Source organism: Salvia hispanica, chromosome 3, assembly GCF_029641045.1.
Source record: "Salvia hispanica isolate PSC_SH4W2 chromosome 3, Shi_PSC_v1, whole genome shotgun sequence".
Classification (NCBI taxonomy): Eukaryota; Viridiplantae; Streptophyta; class Magnoliopsida; order Lamiales; family Lamiaceae; genus Salvia; species Salvia hispanica.
In genome coordinates this window covers 16,652,637-16,678,784 of record NC_142694.1, presented here as the reverse complement: position 1 = coordinate 16,678,784, position 26,148 = coordinate 16,652,637, and the positions used below count along the sequence as shown (strand labels likewise).

The window sequence follows — 26,148 nt, the reverse complement described above, 5'->3', positions numbered from 1 at the left end:
GAAACTTAAATTTCTGTCGGTGAGGCTTCACCATCCAAACCCAATCCATCTAAATCCTTCATCCTTTATTATATCTATATTTATTGCAATCATTCTTGTGTTTTTCTATGCCTTGTGATTTATATAGTTCTTCATTCTTATATCCATACATTTAATCTCATTTTATCGGTTATTCGTTAGTAAAAAATTTATTGGATTTTTATTGATATATAAAATATGAACATAATTTGCAATGATTTTGTCACAATAGACTCAAATTAGGAATTTTTTACATCAAACGTTAATCACTTTACCATTAAAATTAAAATCGACACCTTTAACGGCTTTTTAATCTTTAATCAATGAGGAATACGAAATTTCTACCAAATCATAATGTATAGAAAAATGATATCAATGTTATCATCATTTTCCGCATAAAAGTATGATCATAAATTTATTTCGAAAGAATTTTTCCCAAATTACGATAAAAATAGTTATTTTTAGTACTGTATTATTATTTTTTGGTGCGTGATGTAGGGAAATGATGGACAAGGAAACTACTAGTAATAGAATAGAAAATAACATTTTCCTATAAAATAGTGAATATAGAAAGAAAATCGAACAGATTGCGCAATGTGTGCTAATTTTAATTGACTACTAACAAATCACTTGATAATGTCTCATGAAATCCAGGACTGCGCCTACCACGGGAACGTGACTGGTACACTTTAAAGTTTAATCAATAGTCAAATCCTACTTATCACTCGGATTATCCTACTATTTAATTAATTAATTAAAAATTATTCACTAATCTAATCTGTTTTCTCATTCTTGCCCCCTTCTGTAAATTTATTCCTCACCTTTTCTATCGCCACATAAGCTCATTTCATTTCAAGAAATTATCTACAGTTTAAAATTGAGAAATTAAAGTCTTAATCAAAACCCCAAAAAGTGTAAGCAAAAGAGAAATCAGTGCTGCGTTCACACACAGTGAAACAGAGGCTAATTAATTCTCTTTCTATACATACAACAAGTTGTATATATAAAACGCAGCACCGTTTTCCTTCCAACTGCATCTCTAAAAATCCCCAGTTTCTTCTGTTTCCCGACACTTTAACTAGCCACATTCCCACATTCTTCCTTAGATTCGGCTTCGTAAACCCAAGAGGTGAGCGAGGCGTTCTAGTGAGGTGTGAGTTAGAGAGAGAAGCCATGAAGCCTAGCCGGCTCTTGCAATGGGTTTTCTGGGCTTGCATGGCGGTGTTCCTTGGATGTGGGATGGTGGAATGCAGCGTGACTTATGACAGAAGGGCTATGGTTATCAATGGCCAGAGGAGAATTCTCATTTCTGGCTCCATTCACTACCCAAGAAGCACTCCTGAGGTACTAAAGTTGCAATCTTTTTGTGCCCCTTTTGAGATTTCTTGGTGAATTTATGGGGTTGCATTTGTGTGCTCAGATGTGGGAGGATCTGATTAACAAGGCTAAAGAGGGAGGTCTGGATGTAATTGATACTTATGTGTTCTGGAATGTTCACGAGCCTTCTCCTGGCAATGTACAACTCTCTCTTCTTCAATTTTGTGATTTTTTCCCCCTGTTCTTGGTGTAATTTTGGTGGGAATTCTGTGTTGTTTGTGTGTGTTTCAGTATAACTTTGAAGGAAGATATGATCTTGTGAGGTTTGTGAAGACTGTTAAGAAAGCAGGGCTGTATGTTCATCTCCGTATGGGGCCTTATGTTTGTGCTGAATGGAACTTTGGGTAACAATTCCTTTTATCTTGTGTAGATCTAAGCTCCAAACACACTCGCACACAGTCACTGAATCCAGCATTTTGGCTTCAGGTCTTAGTCTTGAAGTGTTGGATATTGTGTTATCTATTTTTTGTGTGTTGTGTATCTTGAAATACTCTTGCTGTGTATATGCAGGGGGTTTCCAGTGTGGCTGAAATATGTGCCTGGGATTAGTTTCAGGACTGATAATGAGCCTTTCAAGGTTAAAATGCTTCTGTGCTTCTTACTTAATTTTTTTTAGGAGTTGGAGAGAAAGAATATGACCTTTGAAAAAGGTTGTTGAGGATTGCTACTGTTATTGAGCTGCATTACGTTTATACGGTTGCAGATGGCTATGAAAGGGTTTACTGAGAAAATCGTGAATCTCATGAAGAGTGAAAAACTGTATGAATCACAGGGTGGACCCATTATATTGTCTCAGGTATGGTTTTTTCATCTGTATAATTTCTCTGTTTCTCGATTTCTAGGTTGGTTTTCGTATTACTTCTTAGTTTGTCATATGTTTTGAGACAACTCGATGGGGTTCTTTACACAGATTGAAAATGAGTATGGGCCACAAGCAAAACTACTAGGTGCTCCTGGCCTTAAATATGCTAATTGGGCTGCGAATATGGCTGTTGCACTTGACACCGGGGTACCTTGGGTGATGTGCAAAGAAGAAGATGCCCCAGATCCCGTGGTATGAAATTATTCAAGCAAATCTCAGCATTTTCCTTAAGTGCTCGATGGTCCTAACTAATTTGTTTTACTGGAATTAATTGTGCTAGACAGAACAAATTTTGTAGTAGTAGAAGAGAGTAAATAAATAATTATGTGCATATATGAGTTCTAAAGCAATGCCGCTTGGTCGTTTATCATTCTCTCCTGTTGTTGGCAGATTAACACATGCAATGGTTTCTATTGCGATGCTTTCACTCCCAACAAACCTTACAAGCCAACAATGTGGACCGAAGCTTGGAGTGGCTGGTAAACAGATCATCTTGTAGTTTTCATTGCTTACCTGATGGCAAATCTCGGGCTCAGTCATTTATAATATCTCTTTCATCAACAATTAGGTTTACAGAATTTGGTGGTCCAACTCACGAGAGGCCTGTTCAAGATTTAGCATTTGCTGTGGCTAGATTTGTACAGAAGGGAGGCTCATTGTTGAACTATTACATGGTTGGTTTCATGGACTAATGTCTAATCTTTATTCTTCCTAGTAAGTAGTAATGGCAGTTAACTAACAAGGGCACACAATTGTGCTTTTAAACAGTACCATGGAGGCACAAATTTTGGGCGCTCTGCTGGAGGCCCTTTCATTACTACAAGCTACGATTATGATGCTCCACTAGATGAATATGGTATAGATAATTCTAGTTCATGCTTTATTCTGTGAGTGAGTCATAGTGTTGTGGAAATGCTATAATCTTTGTGGGCTGTATTGCAAATATCCAAATCTTTCTAATTTGAAACTAGCAAACAACTCAATGCATGGGATTTTGACCTGACAGGCTTGATCCGACAACCTAAATACGGTCATTTGAAAGAACTGCACAGAGCTATTAAATTATGTGAGAAAGCTCTAGTTTCAGCAGATCCTGCAGTGACTTCTCTAGGCAGCCTTCAACAGGTGTCTACCTCTTACCTCCTAATATACTTACGCCACATGCACTTGCCATTAGCTGTCCTCTGAATATTCACTGATTTATTCTTTCAGGCTTATGTATACACTTCAAAATCGGGCGGTTGTGCAGCATTTCTTTCTAATTATGATACTAAGTCCGTGGCAAGAGTTATGTTCAATAACATGCACTACAACCTTCAGCCTTGGTCCATTAGCATCCTACCTGACTGCAGAAACGTTGTCTTTAATACAGCCAAGGTATGTAATGTTCATTACAGTGATAAGCCAATTCTCGTAGAGGCTTTATTACTTTATGCAATTAAGTATCTACTATTCTTAATTGCTCCCTTTGAGATGAGATTTTATTGCGTGTACCACAGGTTGGAGTTCAAACGTCACAAATGGAAATGCAGCCAACTAACAAAGAAGTGTTCTCCTGGGAAACATTCAACGAAGATTTAACATCTCTTGATGACAGATCAACATTCACCGCTGTTGGTCTCTTGGAGCAGATAAATGTCACAAGAGATGCTACCGATTATCTCTGGTATACAACTAGGTAAGTTAAACATGGCTAGTGAACCACCTGAGTCAACTGCGTCTTATCATTGTATATTACTTGTAAACATTTTCTAGCTTAGCCACAATTATTACAAATCATTTGGAGGCTGAGGAAAGCAATAAATTCAGCATAAATTTAACTGCATTTAACGTTCTTCTCTGTGTTGCAGTGTTGATATTGGTTCATCTGAGTCCAGTCTGCATGGTGGGGAGCTCCCGACTCTTATTGTTCAGTCAACTGGTCATGCTCTGCATGTTTTTGTGAATGGACAGCTCTCTGGTAGATAATCTGCTTCTGTTATTTTTCAAGGCTTTACCCGTCGTGTTATATTTCTTTATTTTGTCATATGGCTAATTTTTTTGTCATGCTTATTCTGTTGTCTAGGCTCTGCTTCTGGGACGAGGCAAAACAGGAGATTTACGTTCAAGGGAAAAGTTAACTTTCATGCTGGATCTAACAAGATTAGTCTCCTGAGTGTGGCTGTTGGCTTGCCAGTTAGTGCTTTTCATCATTTATCTTAATAGACACATTCGTATATCAAACAATCAGAGTGAATGAATAGCTACTTCAACTATTAAACATGTGATTTGGTTACATTATGATTTATGACTTTATATCTTTCTGAATAAATTTTGTGAAATCTTCCTGACATTTTCATCTTTTTTATTGGAGAATGTTGGCGGGCATTATGAGTCGTGGAACACTGGGATTTTGGGTCCTGTTGCTTTGCTTGGACTTGACCGTGGAAAACTGGATTTGTCCTGGGCAAAATGGACCTACCAGGTATATATATGCGACGTCATAATTTTCCACTATAGTCCTTGTTTTAAGGTTAAAGACTGATGATCGTCTCCTGAGCCAGGTCGGTCTTAAGGGAGAAGCTATGGATCTTGTCTCTCCAAACAGTTTCTCCTCAGTTGAGTGGATGCAAGGTTCACTAATAGCCCAGAAGCAGCAGCCTTTGACATGGCATAAGGTACATTCGACAAAAATCTCAATGAAAGTATAGACACAACTGGTGTACATAAGAGACGTGGATCATGAATTTGTTATATTCGAACTCCGCAGGCCTATTTTGAAGCACCTGATGGCGATGAGCCATTGGCTTTGGACATGAGTAGCATGGGCAAAGGCCAAGTGTGGGTGAATGGCCAGAGTCTGGGAAGATACTGGACAGCTTATGCCACTGGTAATTGCAACGGATGTAATTACGCAGGAAGTTTCCGGCCAACCAAGTGCCAACAAGGGTGTGGGCAACCAACTCAAAGATGGTAGGTCTTGATTGGACTTTTACTAACTACCAAAAGCATAATAACATAAACAGAATCAGAAGTTATGAGTAAACACTGAAAAACTACTCTTGCAGGTATCACTTACCACGTTCTTGGCTAAAACCGACCCAGAATGTGCTGGTGCTTTTTGAAGAACTTGGTGGAGATCCCACGAGGATCACTCTTGTCAAGAGGTCAGTATCCAGCGTTTGTGCTGATATGACTGAGTATCACCCGAACTTTAAGAACTGGCAAATAGAAAGCTACGGGCGACCTGAAGCATTCCACAAACCCAAGGTTCACCTCCGCTGTGCTCCCGGACAGTCCATTTCTTCCATCAAGTTTGCAAGCTTCGGAACTCCTTCTGGAACCTGTGGCAACTTCCAGCAAGGAGCTTGCCATGCTTCGACCTCATACGCCATCTTAGAGAAGGTACACTTTTGTCTTCTCTTTACATTGCACGAGCTTATCTATGTCATCCGATGCTCAAACTGTTTGATCTCTTTGGACCTTGCAGAAGTGCATTGGGCAGCAGAGATGCACTGTGACAATATCCAACAGTAACTTCGGGCAAGATCCATGTCCTAACGTGCTAAAGCGACTCTCAGTTGAAGCAATATGCGCCCCTTCAAACTAACCAGCATACTCGAGCAAAGAAAGGCGAAAAGAAGTGAGATACTAGAGGAAATGTCACTACAAAGGTAGTTTTTTTATGAGTATTTATGATTTGTGAGCAGCGGCTATTTCATCCCCGATTCTGGCTAGCATCGGTCGTGCAAAGCTAGGTAGATTTGACCTTATACAGGTGCCTAAGGAGAACCTGTATGACAGTATAGGATAGTTTGTGGATTCATGGATTTGGTAAGAGCAAAGCCATGAATGAAGCTCAAGTTGTGTTCATTTTTCCCCTTTTACAAAAGGAAAATATGAATCTCGACCGATGCAGCTTCTCTGTTTTCAAATGATTAGAGTGATTTGAGTGTGGAGGGATATCATGTCTCTAGTGTGAACTTGTTCCTCATTGTTTAAGTTATTGAATTTGTGTAGTAATTGCATACTGATTTGATTGACCTGAATACACCAGTTTCATATGAGCTTCTGATTATATGGTTTCATTTACATAATTACATTCATTTCTAATTGCAGTGTTTGTGGTTAAATGATTTATTTTCCTTTTTGTATTATTTTATATTGTATTTTAGGAATATTTCAAATATTGCAATAATGTCAATCCTTCAATTTATTGTAAAATTTTTAATACCCAATTTAGTTGGGCCTTTGGAGATTAGATGTAACATGCCTAATTTCTGTGTTTGATGCATATGTGGAATTAATGTTCAGGCCAATTATTGAAGCATGCCACTGAAAAAAAGTATGAAGGAGTAAAATTTGTAATAAATTGAATGGTGTTTAAGTCATTGCAACGTTTCCAAGTAAGAATATCAAATGAGGAAGATTTAGACAAAGTTTACAGCCTACACAGATGTGACAATCCATTGCAGAAGCCTACAATAATATTGGTGTGTTATACTACAAAATTGGGCTGGATGGATTAAAATTTAGCATTGGTGTGTTACACTACAAAATTGGGCTGGATGGATTAACATTTAGGGCATGTTCACTATAGGAGATTTTCATTTCTAACATTTGGAAGAATTAAACTTTTTAAGAATGGAGCCATAATTAGCCATATATATAATTCTTTTCTCCATTGTTTAGTATCTTAGAACTGGCCCAAGAATTGGTCCAAATATTACCCAAAATAAAGACTTGGACCTAATAGAATTATGGATTGACAAATTTATCCCTCTAAGGTGAAAAGGTGAAAAGATGGAAAGGTGCAACAAATGTGTAAAACCAAGTTTATTTCTTTGTGCACTTTTCAATGCACAAACAAATCTTACCTATTAAGCAAGATATCAATTCTTCCTCAATTGGCATAAATAGTGCGGACCCCATCCCAATTATAAGGTCTCCAACAATTAATTAGTGGAAGGTGAACAACAGAACAACCCTAATTCCCCCAATTGGGCCAAAGAATTGCCCAATTCTTACGTAGTGAACACGCCCTTAGGGTAAATGAATAAAAATAATCACGACGTTTTGTTACATTTTGGTCTATCACGCAACTTTAAAAAATGTCAATTATATCATAATTTTAACATTTTTTCTCAATTATCTCATACTTTATGATTTGGGGGAATCTATTTATGCTTTTGGTAAACGAAAAATATCATGCAAATAAAACATTCGGCTATATAAACATCATCATTTAATACATTTAGTTAATTATGTCTTTAACTTTTACATATGTACATGTTACGTTGACAAATTTAGAAATATAGCATGATGATTTTTTTTGCTTTGAGACAATTAAAAAAATATCAAAGTTATGATATAATTGACTTTTTTTTAAATTGCGGAAAAAACCAGAATTTTACCGAATTTTATGATTTTTTTTTTTCCATTTACCCTAAAATTTATTAATCTTTTGAAAAGACACCAATAAAATTTACTACTACTACTACTATAATTCTTTCGAAAAGACACCAATAAACTTTATAATTATTTTGAAACAACTTAAAATTATGCACTAGTAATTTATTTAGTACCCCACACCTTTTGAGATGGCCTTCCCCGTCTCAACATTTGGAGTATCGAGCTAATCATTGTGACCATATAAAGCTGGATTGCATCCCACATGCTGCCCACAATATCCAACCTTTGTACTTTTGTCTAAAATTATCAAAATTGGTATTTCACCCATTTAATTATATAAATCATTCCAATTCATTGCTGAATTTCTCGTCATATGTATTCTATCTTGGGTAAGTGCAAGTCTACTTAGACCATTTCTTTATTGCTTTCTTTTCTCTTAAAGGGAAATAGTATATTTCTAGCTAGATCATTAGTGTTTCATATTAAACAAGTGTCTAGCTAAGCTATACCCCTAATTAGCCTTTCAATTGAAGACTTTATACACATTGGTGAACAATCAATACCTATCCACATGGATGAATTATTATTTTAAAACTATTAAACGTGATATTTTTTTAAAAATTGACCACCACATACATATATGGATTAGCCGATGTATTGTCACGAGTTGTTTGGGACTAAAGTCTTATCTTGACCATCAAAATATAGGTCGTGGAGTGTTAGTCACCCATTTGATAGTCTAGGCAACATAAGTCATGACTAGTTTAAAATCGTGATGTGTTATCTTGGTGTGCTAGGATTTTCGTCGTGGGTTAATGTTTGGTAGTGCATATAAATTAGTAGCTCTTCGTTTGATAGTTTTGTTTGAACTCGAAACTAAAAACGTATGGATAATTCTAACTCAAATGAAATTTTAAAATACAATTCAGTCCTTTATTAACCCCTAAGAACATTTTTGACTAACAATATCTACCGCACACTCAAAACGTTGTCCACTCCACTCCTCTTTGCATGCGCTATTCAGGTGTAACCTAGAGTCTCCAATTACTCTCTCTTATCCTACCCGCGGACTTCACCGCCCATGCCATGTTCACTGACATCTTCATCTCAAGCCAGATTAGCTATCGAACCAAAATGGTGCAATAGCTCATTTGGGTTTTACATTTTACATCGTTGTATGCATGATGAACCCAAATGAACCTTTTATTCTAATTATCTCACATGTGTCAATTGTTTCTATTAGTACAAAATTTGAGGGTCAAATTTGAATTTGTCACCTCCCACTTAGAAGTAGTAGTACTAATTGAGAGCTTTAAGTCGGCACTTTAGTTTAAACGGACAAATCAATTCAATTAAACAAAATTGATCTAATTAAAACTCAACTTTAGATAGATATATATGTACAATTCAATCCTAAAATCGACCCAAGAAACATAGGAATATTGAATATATTTATGTTACCCAATTCATCACCAATCAATAATCAATCTTCATAAAAATTAGGGCGACCAATCACTACTCTAATTTGATTATTGTATAAAATACTTTATTCCAGCGCAGTTTTTAGCCCTAAGATACAGCAAAAAGACAAAAAGCAGAAAGCAACAACAAAGATAAAGGGCAGTAGATTTATAAATTCTATTCAATAATTTCCTAGATTTAATATTTTACGCAATCAATAACGAATAGTAGCAGCGTTTACGAATACGAGGTGCCTCCTTTTTTGTTGCTCGAGAAATCTTGGATCCAAGAAAATACTATTGCAATGACAATACATATACAACAAGATATTTCATTATAGAAATCATGACATTGATGATCATAGACACTACTTTTCCTGCCATATATGATAATTCATGATTCTCTATCCATGTTTGGATTTTCAGTTTGTAAATTGAGATGAGACTCATGTCATGCGTCATCATACTTGAGATCTATCATTATAATATTTTGTACTATTATTTATTCTATACTTATAATGTTATTGATTAATACTATTGAACATATCTATTTTCATTTGGTTCGTTGGACATGACAATAATGATAGTATATAATACGAGATGATATGAATAGTCATAAGATATAGTCTAATCTTGATATTATGTAAATAACCGCGAAATACATTGTTACATGCCAAAAAAAAAGGTAATCGAACCAATGACCTCTTGTCACGAGCTAACATGTCATCCAAATAATGTGATATAACGAATAATAAAACGGATAAAGTATGAAATTACAAAAAATAAAGTATGTTGTACGGATTGAAGGGATAGTCATCGGTAAAGCAAGTAATTTTAATCACATCATTCCCTAACTTTCGGCTATATGTTACCACTACCACAACACTTAGTGGGCATTCCATTCTTTTCTTGACAAAAACATGCTAAGGAACTACCAAAACAAAACAAATATTCACTTTGAGAAGCTTTGTTTTATAGTCATTCTGCATATAAAAAGGTCAAACCCTAATTCACCCCCTACAAAAATTTATTTCATTTACCAAATAATTACGGTCACTCCACGTAGTTGAGAGGGTATTAGATAATAGACATTATAGAGTAAATTGTAATAAAATGAATTAATTTTAATATGAGACATGCAAAATAATCTCCCGACAACTAGAAAGATATTGTAAGATGATCTATTTCTTTTCAAGGAAACAAGTTGATGATCTTGAAAAAAAATCATGCAATGATAAATTTTCATTTTGAGAAATCCGAGGCATGGTTATTTTGCCAGTATAAATCCAAATATGATCATTATTGCAATATTTTATCAAACATTTCTATAATCAAATATGGCTAAATGTTTATAAACTTTTTGGTCATTATTGTATACACTTGCATGTATAAATTATTTTTAAAAAAGATTAATAATGATTTTTATCTTCTACTTCTGCAAGTTAATGTGGTGTGGCTTTACTAATGATTTACTATATTGATTACAAGGTAATTTAATGATTAATTATATAATATTTTTAATATACCTAATCAAACTGCATCGTGGATACACCCCAAAAATTGGAAGTCGATTGGCATTATTTTATATTATGACGTTCCATCACATGTGAGAGGTTAATTAAGGACTATCTTAGAAATAATTGGGCCTTGGATGGAAGATTGGACCTATTTATTGACTTAATGGTATTTTTATGTATGATACTCATAAAGAAAATCACTATCATAACATATAAGTACATGAATTCATTATAAAAAGATACTGAATTAAGTAAATATATGAAGCATTCTCAACAAAGAAGTTATTATTGTACTTATACATATAAAAAACCAGTACTACTACTATTTTATACTATATGAAGTATAGCATGTAACTGTATAGTCTAAGCCCCAACAAGTTAGCCTTGACTTAATTAATAGTACTATAACTTAGTAACTTATTTTAATATATTTGGTCTTTATCTTTATAAAATAAGAGGCTAGGGTTTGATCTTGAATTCTCTCTCCCCCAGCTTTTATAAAAAAAGAGGCAAAACAAAAATTTCAAAACTCTCCCTTTTTTACAAAAAGAAAAACCATGGTATTTGTTAGTATTATATTTAAGTGAACGCATGTTATAGCATTATATCATCCCTATCTAGCTAATTGAATATCATGTCTCCTAAAGTGAAACATGATGAAATACATTTAAAAATTATAGTGAGATCGTCGATAAATCATGGTGAACCATTAGAAAAGCCTTTTGCTAACTAGGGAAACTTCCAAGAATTTGTCGACATGTATAATTACTAACGCAACGCAACCCTAATGTTTTTTGGTAAATTGTATGCTAACCTACGAAATCATATTGATTGGTATATGAGAATTTGACGTGTGCTACATGCTTATTTCTTTCGATTTATGAACATTCCAAGACATATAATATAAGATGGCTGTTTTCCCTAAATTGGTGTATAATTTTCGATCAATAGCACTAACTAATTTTAAAAAATAGCAATTTCTTTTGCAACTAAATCACAAGGTACACACAACTTTTTGTTAAAGAGGATGATTAGTGTAGAAAACGAATTGTAATGACATTAAATTATCGAGATTATTATACATACAAAAGCCACTTTATTGAGATTCTTTCTATCCTCTTAATCTATATATATGAAGTTATAAGAATACTTTCTGTCGAATCTTTCTTTCTTTTTCTCTTTTTCTTTCTCGAAATAAAATCCATAGGTTCTTCCAAAAATGTGAGGCCCACCACAATTTTGTAGAGTAAACCCCCTACATGCATACATGGGGAGGACATATACACAACCTATATCATGATCCACATTTTCATTATAGATATACATATATCTAATCAAATACGAACAATATCTTATTGCAGAATTTTGATCTAGCAACCGATTTTCCAATCCATATTTAAATGAATAAGAGTACAATTGTCATTTGATCATGAACTTTTTTATAGTAAATTTATAATTTAACTTATAATGATGTACACATTTCGCTGTTATACTTGTATGTCGACGTATAGAGGGTGTGGATTAAATGAGAACGTAGTGTTTAGTCAGAGTCTGAGACTTAGAATTAATAGTCATCCTTGCTCCATTAAATCCAGCCGTTAACAATTAATAATTGATTCATTATTTTTCACGAATTTCAAAAAATTCGTGGGAGAATCTTGCATCACGGGAAGATACATTATTTATACAACTACTACGTACTTAATTAAGTTAATTAAGCACACTAAGTATTTATATACAAACGAATGACTCTTATTCATGACTAAAATATCTTTAAGGATTTTGTACTTGCAACGATAAATCGGAAAAACTTTCTCCCCTATCTTATAAGTCAATGGTTATTTTCTAATATTTATAGTTTTTTTTTTAATTTGATCGATATACTCTCAGAAAGTTGCCCCAATATGGCCATATATTTCACCAAGAACAAAGATACACTCCACAACTACTCACACATATAATTGTAGATAGTTCACATAATTGCATTAGCAACGTCACTGTATGATTATTATAAATATAAAAATAAAAAATATATTTGAAACATAGTTGTATTATACATATGGCTATAATTAATATTTGCATTCTTCAAGTAAATTATTTTCCCCAAGACCCCAACGGATAAAAAATGAACCATCAGTTTCTGAATGAAGTCTATTAAAAACCTTGTGTAATCATTTGACCCTAAATGCGTGCTGTTTCTCAATCTGCCTCATTTCAATTCGAACTTCACACCAACAGTTATGTCACATTATATAATATTCTTCAATTATTTTTCCCAACATGAATTCTAGACAGCCAGTAAAGAATGCAATAAGATCACGAGACGACTGTTTTAGCCTACATTTTATGGAATCAGACAAACTTAAATTCCAACCTTAATTTCGCCAAGAACTGAGAAAGAAGGAGAATGGCACATGGGAAAAAAAATAGAGGTGCCTAACAACCATTAATGAGAATGTGATGAGCTGTTGAATTACCAATTTACTACATATTCTTTCAAAATTTGTTAGGCTTCTTTCCAAATCATGACATATATCTAGCTAACTATTTCCGGGACTGGACAGGAATGTAATATCATCATATTTTTAAGGCGTCAACAACTCTAGAGCACTAGTGCACTATATCACGTACGTGCTCTTCAATACTATTCACAACCACTAAAACAACAAAAATAAAATAAACGAAGACCTAGATACAAACAATTGTGCATTGGCTAAGATGGTTTTGTATCTAAGTTGATCGAGAAATTCCACCCAACACGGGGAACGCTATTAGAGCACGATATAGTGCGTGCTCAATTGCCGATACTCTCAGTCTAATAGCCTTGTACCGAGCAAAACCGCCTACTCTCCTAAATGAATTCAATATATTACTACTACAATAATTCTACCCCAGCTCATGACATTTATGCATGCTCCATTAATATTTGGTAAGTCTCAATTAAAAAAAATTGACAAGGATGAAAATCTATATATGATGGCCAAAAGGAGAATATCTCTGCCTGTATCAGAAATCTCAACTTAGGAATACTATTTTTATATTAGTGAGATGAGATAAGACAAATGTAAAGAAGGGAGTAGTACTAACATTTACTAGGGCAGACACATTCTGAACAAAAAAACTGCAGAAAGCACAAAATCTATTGCACTACACACACAGTTACACACACACACATATATAAATATATACTGTAATTCCCAAAAAACATTAACCCTCAAGATTTTTCTTTTCTCAATGCACCTGAAGCTGCATCAGACATGCATGTCTATACGCAAAGAAAGCTTTTTCTGCTTACAACATTCATGTCAAATTAAGACCCCCCCAAATCACATGTTTTGTCACAAATTGTCAAATATTAATAAAATAATTATTGCATGGCTGGATACATATATATCATAATTCAAACAAGCAAAAACAAGGCGTAATCTGAGGAGGAAAATAATATTATAGAAATAAACAGAAAAGGAAACAACAAGAAGCCCTTGTTTTAGAGCGAAAAATAGGAACATTTTTTTATGGTAAATTGAAATGGAAGAAGAAGGAAGATAGAATTTGAAGATGTGCATCGAAATGTGAACTAAAAATCAAACACAATCCCCTCGTTTCCTGCTTCTTTTTGTCTCTCTAGTACAATAATTTCCCCTTTCAACAAACACACTATGAGAGAGAGAGAGGATTAAATGTGGTGGAAATTTCAATTTCTCAAGATCTCGGGGGTCGTGGGAAGAATTGCGTACCGGCGATGAAGCTGTTGTTAACTGGCGGCGGAAATAAAGAAGGATCGAGGAATGGAGCTGCGGTGGTGGTGATTGGGGCTGACGTGGCGGTGGCGGTGATCAAATGAGCGGCGGAAGCGTCGGAGGAGGTCTCTCCGGCGATGTACTGGCTTTCTCCGCCTTGATCGTAGAGGATTCCCTTGAAGACGTGGCCGGAGATGTTGACGGCGGTTTGGTAGGCGAATTGCTCCTCCGCGTCGTCCATTGCGCTCACTCTCACGCACCGGAACACCGCCTCCGCGCTCACTTCCGATGGGAAATTCCCCAATTCCAACCCTAATTGAGCGTACAAATACACGTATAGAGAGAGAAAGGTGTCAATCTTATGTCAGGAATACCCGAAAACAGTGATGGATTGGAAAAAAGTAGAGATGTGATTTTGTGAAATGGAGTTGGATTCTTGGCTACACGCAATTGCATTATTTGACACGACGCTAGGACAGATTTTTTTAAAAATCTCTGATTTGTGATTGATTGAGTGAGTTTTTGTGTAATACCAGTGGTGGTGGTGGTGGTAGAGGGGATGCGAGTGCACACTAGTGGACTGGGAGACGACTCTCTGTGTCGCTTGGAGCTCTCTCTATCACCGCTCTGCTGTTGGTGTTGTAGCTGTCGCTCTCTCCGCTTGGCTGCGGGAACCCAGGTGCTTTTGACATGAGTCTGGCACTGAAACCCTCGGCTCTTGCAGCAGGTCCGACATCTCATGTGCGAGCAGTCCTTCTTCGCCTGGTTCCCGCAGTCCTGGCAGCTGATCCCGCCTCCCCCGCCGCTCCGCATCATCAGAAACCCCGATCTCGGGGACTGCTGGCTGGGCCCCACCGCCAGCCCCCCCGCAGAAGCGTACAGATCCTGCAGCGGGTGGTGGTGGTGGTTACTCACAGCCTCCCGCTGCAGGAAATTCTGCGGGGGGTTCGAGCTCTGGGGCTGCCAGAGCTCGAAACCCTTGTAAGAAGGGACCTCTTCATTTCGGAATAAGAACCAGTTGTCTGGATTATTGCTGTTGTTGGTGGTGGTGGTCTGTTGATCGGGGCGGGTGGTGGTGGTGGCGCCTAGTGAGAAAAAGCCGGCCATGTTGTTGTCGATGTTGCTTCTGCGGTGGTGGTTAATTCCATAGCCTTGATAAGGAAGCAGCACGCTTTAATTGTTGCTGTTTTTGGGAGTGTAGAAATGTGGGTTTTGAGGCAGACAGCTTCTGATTTCTGGCCGAATCAGACACAATCGTACCGCTGCCGAGTTTTTGCATGTGGAGAAATTAAACAACAAGGCATAACATCACAATTTAAGCTCTTTAGAGAGAGGATTTTGATTTTGATTTTGATTATAATTAAAACGAGGGTATGGTTTTATGAGAGAGAGAAAGGGAAGAAAGAGGGGTTTGTGATTTTCTGAAGAGAGGAGGGAGGCTATAAGCGATTGATGATAAATCGGCTTCTTCAATTTTGCATTAAAGACGCAGAATTACAGCTCTGCCACGCCGCCATGGCCTTCCCAAAAGCAACTGCCTTCTTTTTTTTGTTTTCTTTCTGCCACCACCAATTTTTTTTCTTTTTTTTTTTAATTTTTTTTTTTTTACTATCTTTGACTCTGTTTCTTTCTCTCTCTCAAGAGCTAGCTAAATAGTGTCTTCATCATCAACTCGGAGTGATCTAAAGATGGAGTGCATCTGCATGAGAATCTACGGCTGGTAGTGCGGCCACGTGTCGGTAAAACAGCTTTTGCAACCTCGTCCGTGAAACCCGCTGCTTTATGTCTGTACACTCTCTCCTTCTAATTATTTTCATTTTTTATCTAATTAATTTGCATCTTATAGTATACAGTATACTATTCTAATTTTTTTAATTTAAGTTATGGTTTTGGAGAGCTAGTAATTTTTATTTTTGGTCCTGTTTTGGATATTAATATGCGAGTGTGTTACAGTAAATGATTCGTATTCGAGCGATTTTAATTATTTATTTTTATGTTGATAAGAAGTGATGGAAATTATTTTGTATTGTACTTTTTGTGAGGAGTAAGGGGAAGGGGATTACACTTTTGACCTCTTTCTTTAAATAAAGGCGATTTCATTACTTCACTTGAGTTTCCTCGAATAGGTATTTTTATTAATCTTTAAAGTAAGTATTTATTTAAAATAAAATTATCATTATCACAATTTATTAGAGATGATCCGTTAGTTTAAGTGATTGATTTCTTTTTGGCAGTTGTTTTACAAATATACTAATATTCTATCCGTCCTTGAAAATTTGTCACTTATTTCCTTTTTCATCCGTCCCTAAAAATTTGTCATCTTTCACATTTAACATTTTTTATAATGAACCTCACATTTCACTAACTCATTCTCTCTCACATTTTATTTTATAACTAATACTCCCTCCGTTTCATAGTAATAGAGGCACATTTTGCACACTCGTTTTGAAAAAATAATTATAAATAGTTAAAGTGGAGAAAAAGTAAAGTAAGAGAGAGAATATTATAGATAAGACTCTTCTCTACATTATTCTTTCTCTTACTTTACTTTTTATCCACTTTAACTATTTATAATTATTTTTTCTAAACGGGTGCGCAAAATGTAATGCCTCTATTACTATGGAACAGAAGGAGTAATATATAAAAGTAGGACCCACATACCACTAATTTTTTCAATCTACTTTCTACTATATTTTTTAAAACCCGTGCCTGGTGAAATGGTGACGAATTTTAGGGAACAAAGGAAGTAATAAATAGTTAAAGTGGAGAAAAAGTAAAGTAAGAGATGGAATAATATAGAAGAGAGTCGTATATACGTTATTCTATTAATTACTTTACTTTCTCCCAACTTTAACTATTTATTATCATTTTCCTCAAACACGTGTCGAAATATGCTTCATCATCATGGTATAAACTCAGTTAATATTATATTGGGCTTACCATACTTGCAAACCTAGTAATCTTGCCATAGAGTCGGTCTATTCGTTTCAATGTTACCAAACATGATAATATTTGTATAAATTCAGTCAATATATACTAAATAGAATTCAACTCATTCATACTTCCATCGTCCCAAAAAATATGAAACATTTGGATTTCAGCATGAGATTTTATATAGTACTTCCCGCATCCTAAGATAAGTGACTCATTTCCTTTTTTGGTATTCTCTCTCTTACTTTTTCTCTCTACTTTATTAACTCTCTTACTTTATTCACTTTCCACTTTACTAACAAAATATCATTTCTTTAAATCCCGTGCCGAAAAGTTTATGGTCACTTATCTTGGGACGGAAGAAGTATTGTTTTATGACTTAACGAAGAAAGAGTAAAGTAAAAAAGATTAAAATAATGATATTATTGTTTTCATCTTAATGGGACAAATAGAGCTCTTAGATTTATAAGACCCACTGACCCAATAATTATGATACGAAATCAACCAACTAATACCAAATTTATTATAAACCCGAGTTTTGTGTGCAAAGTATAAATTAATATCGTACATATCAACTTGATTTTGTTAGACATGCACAGTTTTAATTCGTATCATCCAAGTTTATCAATTTAGCATATTCATACTAGGCTTTTCAAATCCATGCGCACAAATTTGTTAATCTAAAATAATCCAGTCAATTCATACAACATACCAAACAAAAATTGCAAGAAAATAAGGCAATAATTTTTATTCCAAAACAATTTAAAGAAGTAACAAAGATCCAACAATTCAAAAATGAATTGAATGAATGAAGAAAATGTTGAGCAACAAAATACATTGAATGCTTCAAATAACTACAGGGAGATAATCTGGATTGATTCTAGTTAAAATCAAGATCTCTAATAAAAATTAAAATATTAAATTACTAACGTTCAAATTTTGACATTTGTAGTTTTTGAATTGAACGAATTAATGTATGTTACTAACGTTCATTTTTTTTCACGATTAATCGTCAGAATTAATTGCTACGAAATAAGTGTTTTTATACTATTACGAAAACGCAGACAAGTGTGGTGTGATAATGGAAATTTTGAAAATTTGGTGGAGTGATACATCAATAAATATCACTAATTATTCTTCACACATAACATTAATTCAATCAAGTATTAGCTCCATTATTGTTTGTTTTTTCATTCTCCTTTTTTTCTTTTTTGACTTAAATTACTCGCAGCAAGGACAATTAAGAGCCATGCTTCATTTCAAATGCACAAAAAAAAATTCAACATAATTTGCGGTGATTAAATATAAACATGAAAATTAATCAACAGTGCTCAATTATGCAACTTATTTATCCATCATTGTTCCAAGAACGGTGACTTCTAAAGTGGTTAAAACTTTTCGTCAATTAGGGTTTTAAGTGATTTTGAGGGAACCAATTAAGAACTATTAATTTGAATTAAGGAATTGATTATTGTGTTTATTTTACACTGAGGGGGTACATAGGTCATTTAAGTAGTTGATCTCTATGAATTTAAACCATAACTAAATAAATTTGTATTCCCTCTGTCTACCATATATCACAATTTGTTACTAATAAATATCTACAATAAAATATTTTATTTTTCTATTATTTTCTTTAATAATAACTGAATTAATATCTCATTAACTTATCTCAGTCACATTAATTTTATTATAAAATATAAAAATCATATTCAATTATTTTTTTTCATTTTTTTACATGTCTTAAATTAAAGAGAGTAATTTATACGGATTTCCGCCGACCTGCGTAAGTTGCCTATGATTCAGACATTTATCTGTGCATTTTAAAAACATTTGAACAGTTGGACCCCCACATATTTATTTAATTTTCTCATAAAATAATTACACAAAATCCCAATTTTATATTTAGGTCGTTACTATGTATCGAATCCACTTCTTTTTCTGTATCGAAATATTTATAACTACTACATGGGTTTCATAAATCACTGTATTTTTTGAAAGCCAATTTTGATTGGGTTGATTTTTTTTAAAAGTCAATTTGCATATTTTTTTGTAGCACACTTGCTTTAAAAATCATGCTTTATACAACAATTTATCCTGAGTCATATAATCAATAACCAGTTACGGAAAGGAAAAGATTTTATCTGCTCACCTACCTGTTATACTATATGTACACAATAGTAAATAACATATTTAATTGATTTGAAAACTACTATAAGATCAATCGAATAGAATTGCAATCTACTTAGCTAGTAAAATTGAATATACCTTTTCCCCATGCTTCTAGTCTACTTAGGTAGTACAATATGCATCTAGCTTTTACTCAAACAAGCACACTACATAGAGTTGTGCATGTAAGATAAATAGGTAATGTGATTATATTTATATGTAGTAAAATCATTGCTTTATTTTGTGGAAATATTTGGGCTAAAGATCTAATTCCATTGTTGTCAAATAGATATGAAATTTCGTGGGGTATGAAAATTTATTATAAGCTCCATCATATAAATACTAAATCATGTAAAGCCAAAAAATAAATGTAGATTTAATTGTTCACTAAGAGCATCTCATCTCCAAGGGAAAGGGTAAATGAAGAGGTAAAGAGAAATAACTATCATACTCCATAAAATTTACCTTTTCTCCATAAAATTTCATGCTCCAATGGATGGAAAGGGTATTTGAGAAGGTATTTTTACCTCTTTTGGAACAAAAAGTAAAAAAATAGTTATTTTTATTTGCCTTTTTAATTTACCTTCTTTCTTTAGAGTCCATTATTTTTTAAGAAGGTATAATTACATTTAAATGAGAATTATACCTTTTCAATTTACTTTTTCCCTTGGAAATGCTACTTAATTAGCCATCTTAATTAGTTAATTTGTTTCTTTGCTTCGACCAATCTATTCTATCAAAAACTTCGTACACGTCACTACCAACATTGGGTATCAAAACAAACATATTAAGTTTTGACTTTACAACTTTGAAATTAAAGTGTTTGATCCCCATGCTAAGAATGGTAGGCATTTAGGTGGCTACTACAATTTTCACAATTGTAGGATTTGTTTTTGAGAGAAAAGCAATTGAATGGTAAAATTAATTAAGCTAATTATGCCAGTAAAAGAAGTTGAGAATTATTGAGCTGCTTTGCCCAACAAGGCAAGCTAAACAAATCTACAAATTTGTGGATCATATCCATCCTATCTAGATAGATCATCACTCCATATTTAATATTAATCGCAATTTGTATGCTATTAATTTAATTTGGTCTGCACTAGCTAGAAAATTTCGTTGGAATTAATTAATTACAGTTTTCAATTATTTTTACAATTTGACTATTGCCTATAAGCACAAACCTAACCCTACTTCCCTTAATTTAATTTCTTTGAATTAATGCGATCTTCTTTTAGTTTATGTGTTAAAAGATTAACTCATGGAGTAAATGTATTTAATAGCTAAGCCCTTCAAAAATTAATAAATCATTTATCTATATAAAGTGTGTCCCTGAATTGTAAGTTTCATCTATATTTAGTACTTACGCGTACTAATAAAGTATTGAATTTTAAGAAATCAGATATTGGACTGTTAGAATTTAAAAAAAAAAAAAATACTCCATGTATATATTGTCCAGTTTTTATTGTAGTTTAGAGCTATCGTTGTACGTAATTAAAGACAAGTCTAGCTTAAGCTTTTGCCCCAGTGCCTGGACCTCACTCATTTTCGTCCTTTTTATCTTTTTTTATGTAATACTAACAAAACTTTCGATCAAAAATAGTTATATACTCCGTATTTATCTACATATTATTCTCGAACTCTACAACAATTAAAATCATTATCCATCACTCATATCTTGTAGAAAGGTGTTTACTTGAATCTGTAATAGCTAGAATTCGAAAAATTCCGAATTAATAAATCGTCACAACCACTACATATATACTCCCCTGATACATTTTCCTTTTTCCTTTTTGAAATGTTTTACACTAAATGATACTAATATATTTCTAAATATAGAAATGTCACATCTCTACTTTTTTCCTATCTCTTTACTTTATTCTCTCCATTTTACTCATAGAACAACACTACATAAACTCTCGTGTCGAATTAGAAATGTTTCACTTACGATGTGATGGAGGGAGTACAAAGTTTCATGGACTACCACTCGTATCATTTGTTTTAAAGACGGAACCTGTGGGTTTTTATTATATTACGGGTGCGAGTCACCAAATGTGGACTAAATTTAATTGACACAACAATATTGGATTACAACTGAAAATGACTGACCCGACGGTATATCCAGATTTTAAGAAAAGTGAAGGAAAGTTGATGAAAAAAGGTGAAATACTACTTATATATATTAGTTTTATAATAAAATGTGAGTGAAAAAAAGTTAGTGGAATATGAGATTTATTATCATTCGTAAAATATTTCAACTAGGACTCCTAAAGTAATACTCCCTCTGTCCCGAGGAAGATGACTCCTTTCTTGGGCGGCACGAGATTTTATGCAACTTTATTTTGTGTGTAGAGAAGAGATAGTAAAGTAAGAGAGAGGGAATAAAGTAGAGATAAAAATATTTCCATTTTAAATAATGGGTCATCTTGGTTGGGACAAACTAAAAAAGAAAGTGGGTCATCTTCAATGGGACGGAGGGAGTACCAAAAATGATAAATTACAACTACTAAAATTGGACTTAGAAATAATAAAAAATATCTTCATTCTTCAATCGTCAAAAAACGCTTCTACCAATGTTACTACTAAAAATTCCGAGCATTGAAGCAAGATCATTCAATCAGACAGAATGCTACATGTACTATCTAATGTTTGGATTTTATTATTCCTAATTCTTAATTATTACTCCTACTATATCCCTGAATATATTAAATATAAATACGCAATTTCGCTTTGTTATTTGGTCGACTGGTTGTTACTGTTTTTTTAGGTAAGGGCAAAGTTCAATAATTTTGAACAATTAAATATTTGGTCAGTGTATTTAATTAATAAATTAATTAATCTATGAGCCTAGATTAATCAAGTAGATTGTAGCTAATTATACGGCTATATAGTAATTGGGTCAAAATTGAGGTTTTAATCTCATCTTCAATTAATTTTTGTAAGGTTCGTGACCTAACTATACCACGCTTTTAAACGAAGCAAGTAATTGAGATATGGATGCTAAGATTTGTACTCCCTCCGTCCCAGAAAGATTGTCCCATTTTCTTTTTCACACTCATTTTACAAAAATAATAATAAATAGTTAAAGTAGAGAAAAAGTAAAGTAAAAGAGAGAATAATGTAGAGAATAGTCTTACCTACATTAATCATTCTTTTGTTTTACTCTCTTTCAACTTTACCTATTTATTATTATTTTTGCAAAATGAATACAGAAAATGAACTGAGACCATCTTTCTGGGACGGAGGGAGTATATCATAACTAGTGATAGCATAGAACTGATGAATCGAAACTCTAGTTTAGTGCAATCATAACACTCATTTGTATATGAATATAGCTTCACAAGGGGGTAATTTCTTATTCAAACTACTATACGCACTTTCATAGTATATTTTTGCAATACTCATTTTTAACAGGAATATTAGTCATAAAAACTACTCCATACAAACTACTCCATACTCCATAAATTTTTGACGAAGATTTTTCACGAAATTTGAAAGTAGTTTTAAAATCAAAATCCTTTAAAATTGAAATAAACTAATAAATTTTGGGATATTGGTCTCTGAAACACCGAACTTTGGCCAAATTTTGCTATGTTTCAAGAACTTTAAAAATAGTCTAAAATATCACAAACTTTTCATTTTGTTTGACAGATCAATCACCATATCCGACTAACGTGCGTGCCTTTTTTTATGCTACTTGACACAACTAAATCAGCATGACTTTCTACATGGCTTTTATCATATTTGCGTCAAAATTTAAAAGTGGTCTAAAATATCACAAACGTTTCACAGTTGCCACATGGGATAAGTTTTGACGAAAATATCTTATTCGGATCAGGTTGGAAAATAGCACATAAAATAAAAAGTTTGTGTTATTTTAGACCATTTTAAAAATTAGTAGGAAATATCATAGCCAAAATTGGGTTGTAGGGACCGATATCCATGTATTTTGTAAGAATAACCAAAATTGTAACTATGTGCACTTTTATATGAATAAGTAGATGGATATATGCATTTTAACTTAAATAAGTACTCCCTCCGTCCAAGGAAGATGACCCCTTTTTTGGGCGGCACGAGATTTTATACAAATTTATTTTGTGTGTTGAGAGCAGAGAGTAAAGTAAGAGAGATGGAATATAGTAGAGATAGAGATGTTTCCATTTTAAGTAATGTGTCATCTTAGTTGAGACAAACTAAAAAGGAAAGTGGGTCATCTTCAATGGGACAGAGGGAGTACTATATATTAGTTGAGACAAACTAAAAAAGAAAGTGGGTCATCTTCAATGGGACGGAGGGAGTACTATATAATAGGCAAATTAAAGTTTGTGGGACAATGTATATAATAGGTAATTATGAACTAAATAAAACCAAATTTAGTAAAATATTTTTTTTGTAATGTTAGTAAAATGATACTAGTATAATTAGAACATGGAGTACTTTTATGGGATAACATGCACACATTTCATATACGTTGATTTCAAAATCAATACAAATCGTGAAGTATGTATTTGAGTAAACCATAATGTGATAGCGGTTGCCCCCACCACAAATCACGTTCATGTCTCGTGTTTGATTTTTGTAGTAATTTATACTTCAACCTTGGGAGATATCACGTCATTCTAATTATATTAAATGATGTCACGTTTTGGCCTCATCATCGTCAATAGATACACATTTTGCATTAAAAAATTTCCTCTAATCCTATACCAAAAGCATAAGGCAAAAACGTAAATTTGTGGACTTTTGATCAGTAAAAATGCATATCTGCGATTGTAGCGTTCACAAATATAAAAAAATGTTGAGAATTGCATTTAAGTCTCTTTTTTTTTTGTATTTTCAAAATAGGACAAGGAAAAGAAAAGGAAGAAACTTAAGAAAGAAATAAATGTACCAGGAAGAAGTAGAAGAATCTAGGGATGTCAATCGGGCCAGTCTACTGGGTCTCGGGCCAACCCTATTTGGGTTGCCGGTCAATCGAGTGTGGGCTAATCGGGTTGTGGTTTTTTCGGGTTATAAAAGATCAACCCTAATCCTAAAAGCTCGGGTTTCGGGTTAGCTCAGCAGGTTAATCGGGTTGCTATCGATAAAATTAACATATGATCAACCCAATAAATAATAGTGAAAATTAGTTATATTTATAAAATGTAAAATATTTAGTTTTGATAAATTTGATATATATGCTTAAACTCAAACATAAATATGATCAAATACTAATATTTGAGATTTATGCAAAATAAAACATAAACATCAAGAAATTTTTAAGCATGTTTTAGAAATTTAAATATATTTTTTTTAGTGAATTTGAAGTTTTTAAATTTATTTATCTATTATTATGTTAATAAAAATTTAATATATAAAATTGAAAGTTATTTTTTTAGTAATCTATAGTATAAAATAACCAATGAAGTGTCGAATTAGAGTCAAACAAATAGAACGATAAAAATATTATCAGGTTTCCGCGCCAGCCCATCGGATTTATGGGTCTGGCCCTACCGGGTAGCAGGTTAATCGGGTGCGGGCTAATCGGGCTGTAATTTTATCGGACTAGAAATTTTCATCCCTGACCCTATAAATTTGGCAAGCTATTCGGACCGGCCTACGAATTGCGGGCTATATTTACATCACTAGAAGAATCACACTAGCTAGTGTTTTAATTTAGAGTGTGATTGTATTTATTTATTTCGGGATAATTGAGCATGAGCATAATTAAAACTTTGGGTTTAATTTTAGGCAGAGAATGGGCTAAATTATGGTTTTTCTGAAATAAAAAAGCAATGGGCTAAATTATGTTAATTTTATTGAATATGCCACATAATATTAGTACTCCTTCCGTCTCTAAAGAATATGCACTTTGGGTTTGGCATGGGTTTTAATGCAAAATTGATAAAGTAAGAGAGAAGTAGAGAGAAAAAGTAATTAAAATATTGTTAGAGCATCCGCAGCGGTGGCGTCCGTCCGTCCGTCCGTGCCGCTGAGCACGAGCTCGTTCATCCGCCGCTGCGAGCTGTCCGTCCGTGCCGCTAAGCAGCCCTACGTGGCACGTCCTGATTGGCCAACGGCTTAGCCGTTGGCAAATTCGAATTTTCTTTTTTTTTTAAAAAAAAAAAATCATAAATAATTCGAAATAATATCAAAAAAAAAAAAAAAAAAAATTGGATTCCCAAAAAAATAGAGCCGTTTTTGGACGTTTTATTTGGATTTTTGTGATTTTTTTTTATCCAAAATCATCTATAAATACACACATTCATCATCCACTTTTCACATCAAATTATCTCTCATTCAAACTAAATCAAATACATCTTCCTCTCTCACTCAAACCCTCTCTAAAATATTCAAAAATGGATTTCAGCAATCTCATTGCGGAAGCGGAGCGCGAAGAACAAGAATATTATGAACAATATCGTGCCGCCTACGAAGCCTATGTCGCCGCCAATCCCCCGCCCCTCAACCAACTAGATCAAAACGTCGCTACATCCCTCGTGATCGAGAGGGAGCCCATGAAAGGCTCGTTGCCGACTATTTTTTCGACCAGCCGCGGTATCCAGAAGATTACTTTCGGCGCTGTTTTCGCATGTCAAAACGGTTGTTTATGCATATTGTCAACACATTGTCCACCCGTGTCGAATACTTTGAATCAGGTGTAGACGCAACCGGTCGGCAAAGTCTCTCGGCGTTGCAAAAGTGAA

General features: G+C 33.9%; 2 protein-coding genes across 2 annotated transcripts; one reads left to right on the top strand and one right to left on the bottom strand.

Annotated features, from left to right (window-relative positions):
• The first annotated feature begins 975 nt into the window (after positions 1 to 975).
• Positions 976 to 6,314, top strand: LOC125213578 (beta-galactosidase 3-like). Its single transcript, XM_048114201.2, has 19 exons — positions 976 to 1,362; positions 1,439 to 1,534; positions 1,627 to 1,739; positions 1,906 to 1,972; positions 2,099 to 2,191; positions 2,306 to 2,449; positions 2,648 to 2,736; positions 2,826 to 2,931; positions 3,026 to 3,113; positions 3,264 to 3,382; positions 3,470 to 3,634; positions 3,757 to 3,935; positions 4,108 to 4,217; positions 4,323 to 4,432; positions 4,611 to 4,721; positions 4,801 to 4,914; positions 5,007 to 5,209; positions 5,305 to 5,641; positions 5,727 to 6,314. Exons 1-19 carry the CDS (start codon positions 1,192 to 1,194, stop codon positions 5,844 to 5,846), a joined length of 2,535 nt encoding a protein of 844 aa, XP_047970158.2. The 5' UTR covers positions 976 to 1,191; the 3' UTR covers positions 5,847 to 6,314.
• Positions 6,315 to 13,731: 7,417 nt separating this feature from the next.
• On the bottom strand, positions 13,732 to 15,990 carry LOC125212531 (protein EXPRESSION OF TERPENOIDS 1-like). Its single transcript, XM_048112732.2, has 2 exons — positions 14,899 to 15,990; positions 13,732 to 14,677 (listed from the first exon to the last, which is right to left on the bottom strand). The coding sequence occupies exons 1-2, from the start codon at positions 15,470 to 15,472 to the stop codon at positions 14,328 to 14,330; spliced, it is 924 nt and encodes a 307-aa protein (XP_047968689.1). The 5' UTR covers positions 15,473 to 15,990; the 3' UTR covers positions 13,732 to 14,327.
• Between the last annotated feature and the right edge of the window lie 10,158 nt (positions 15,991 to 26,148).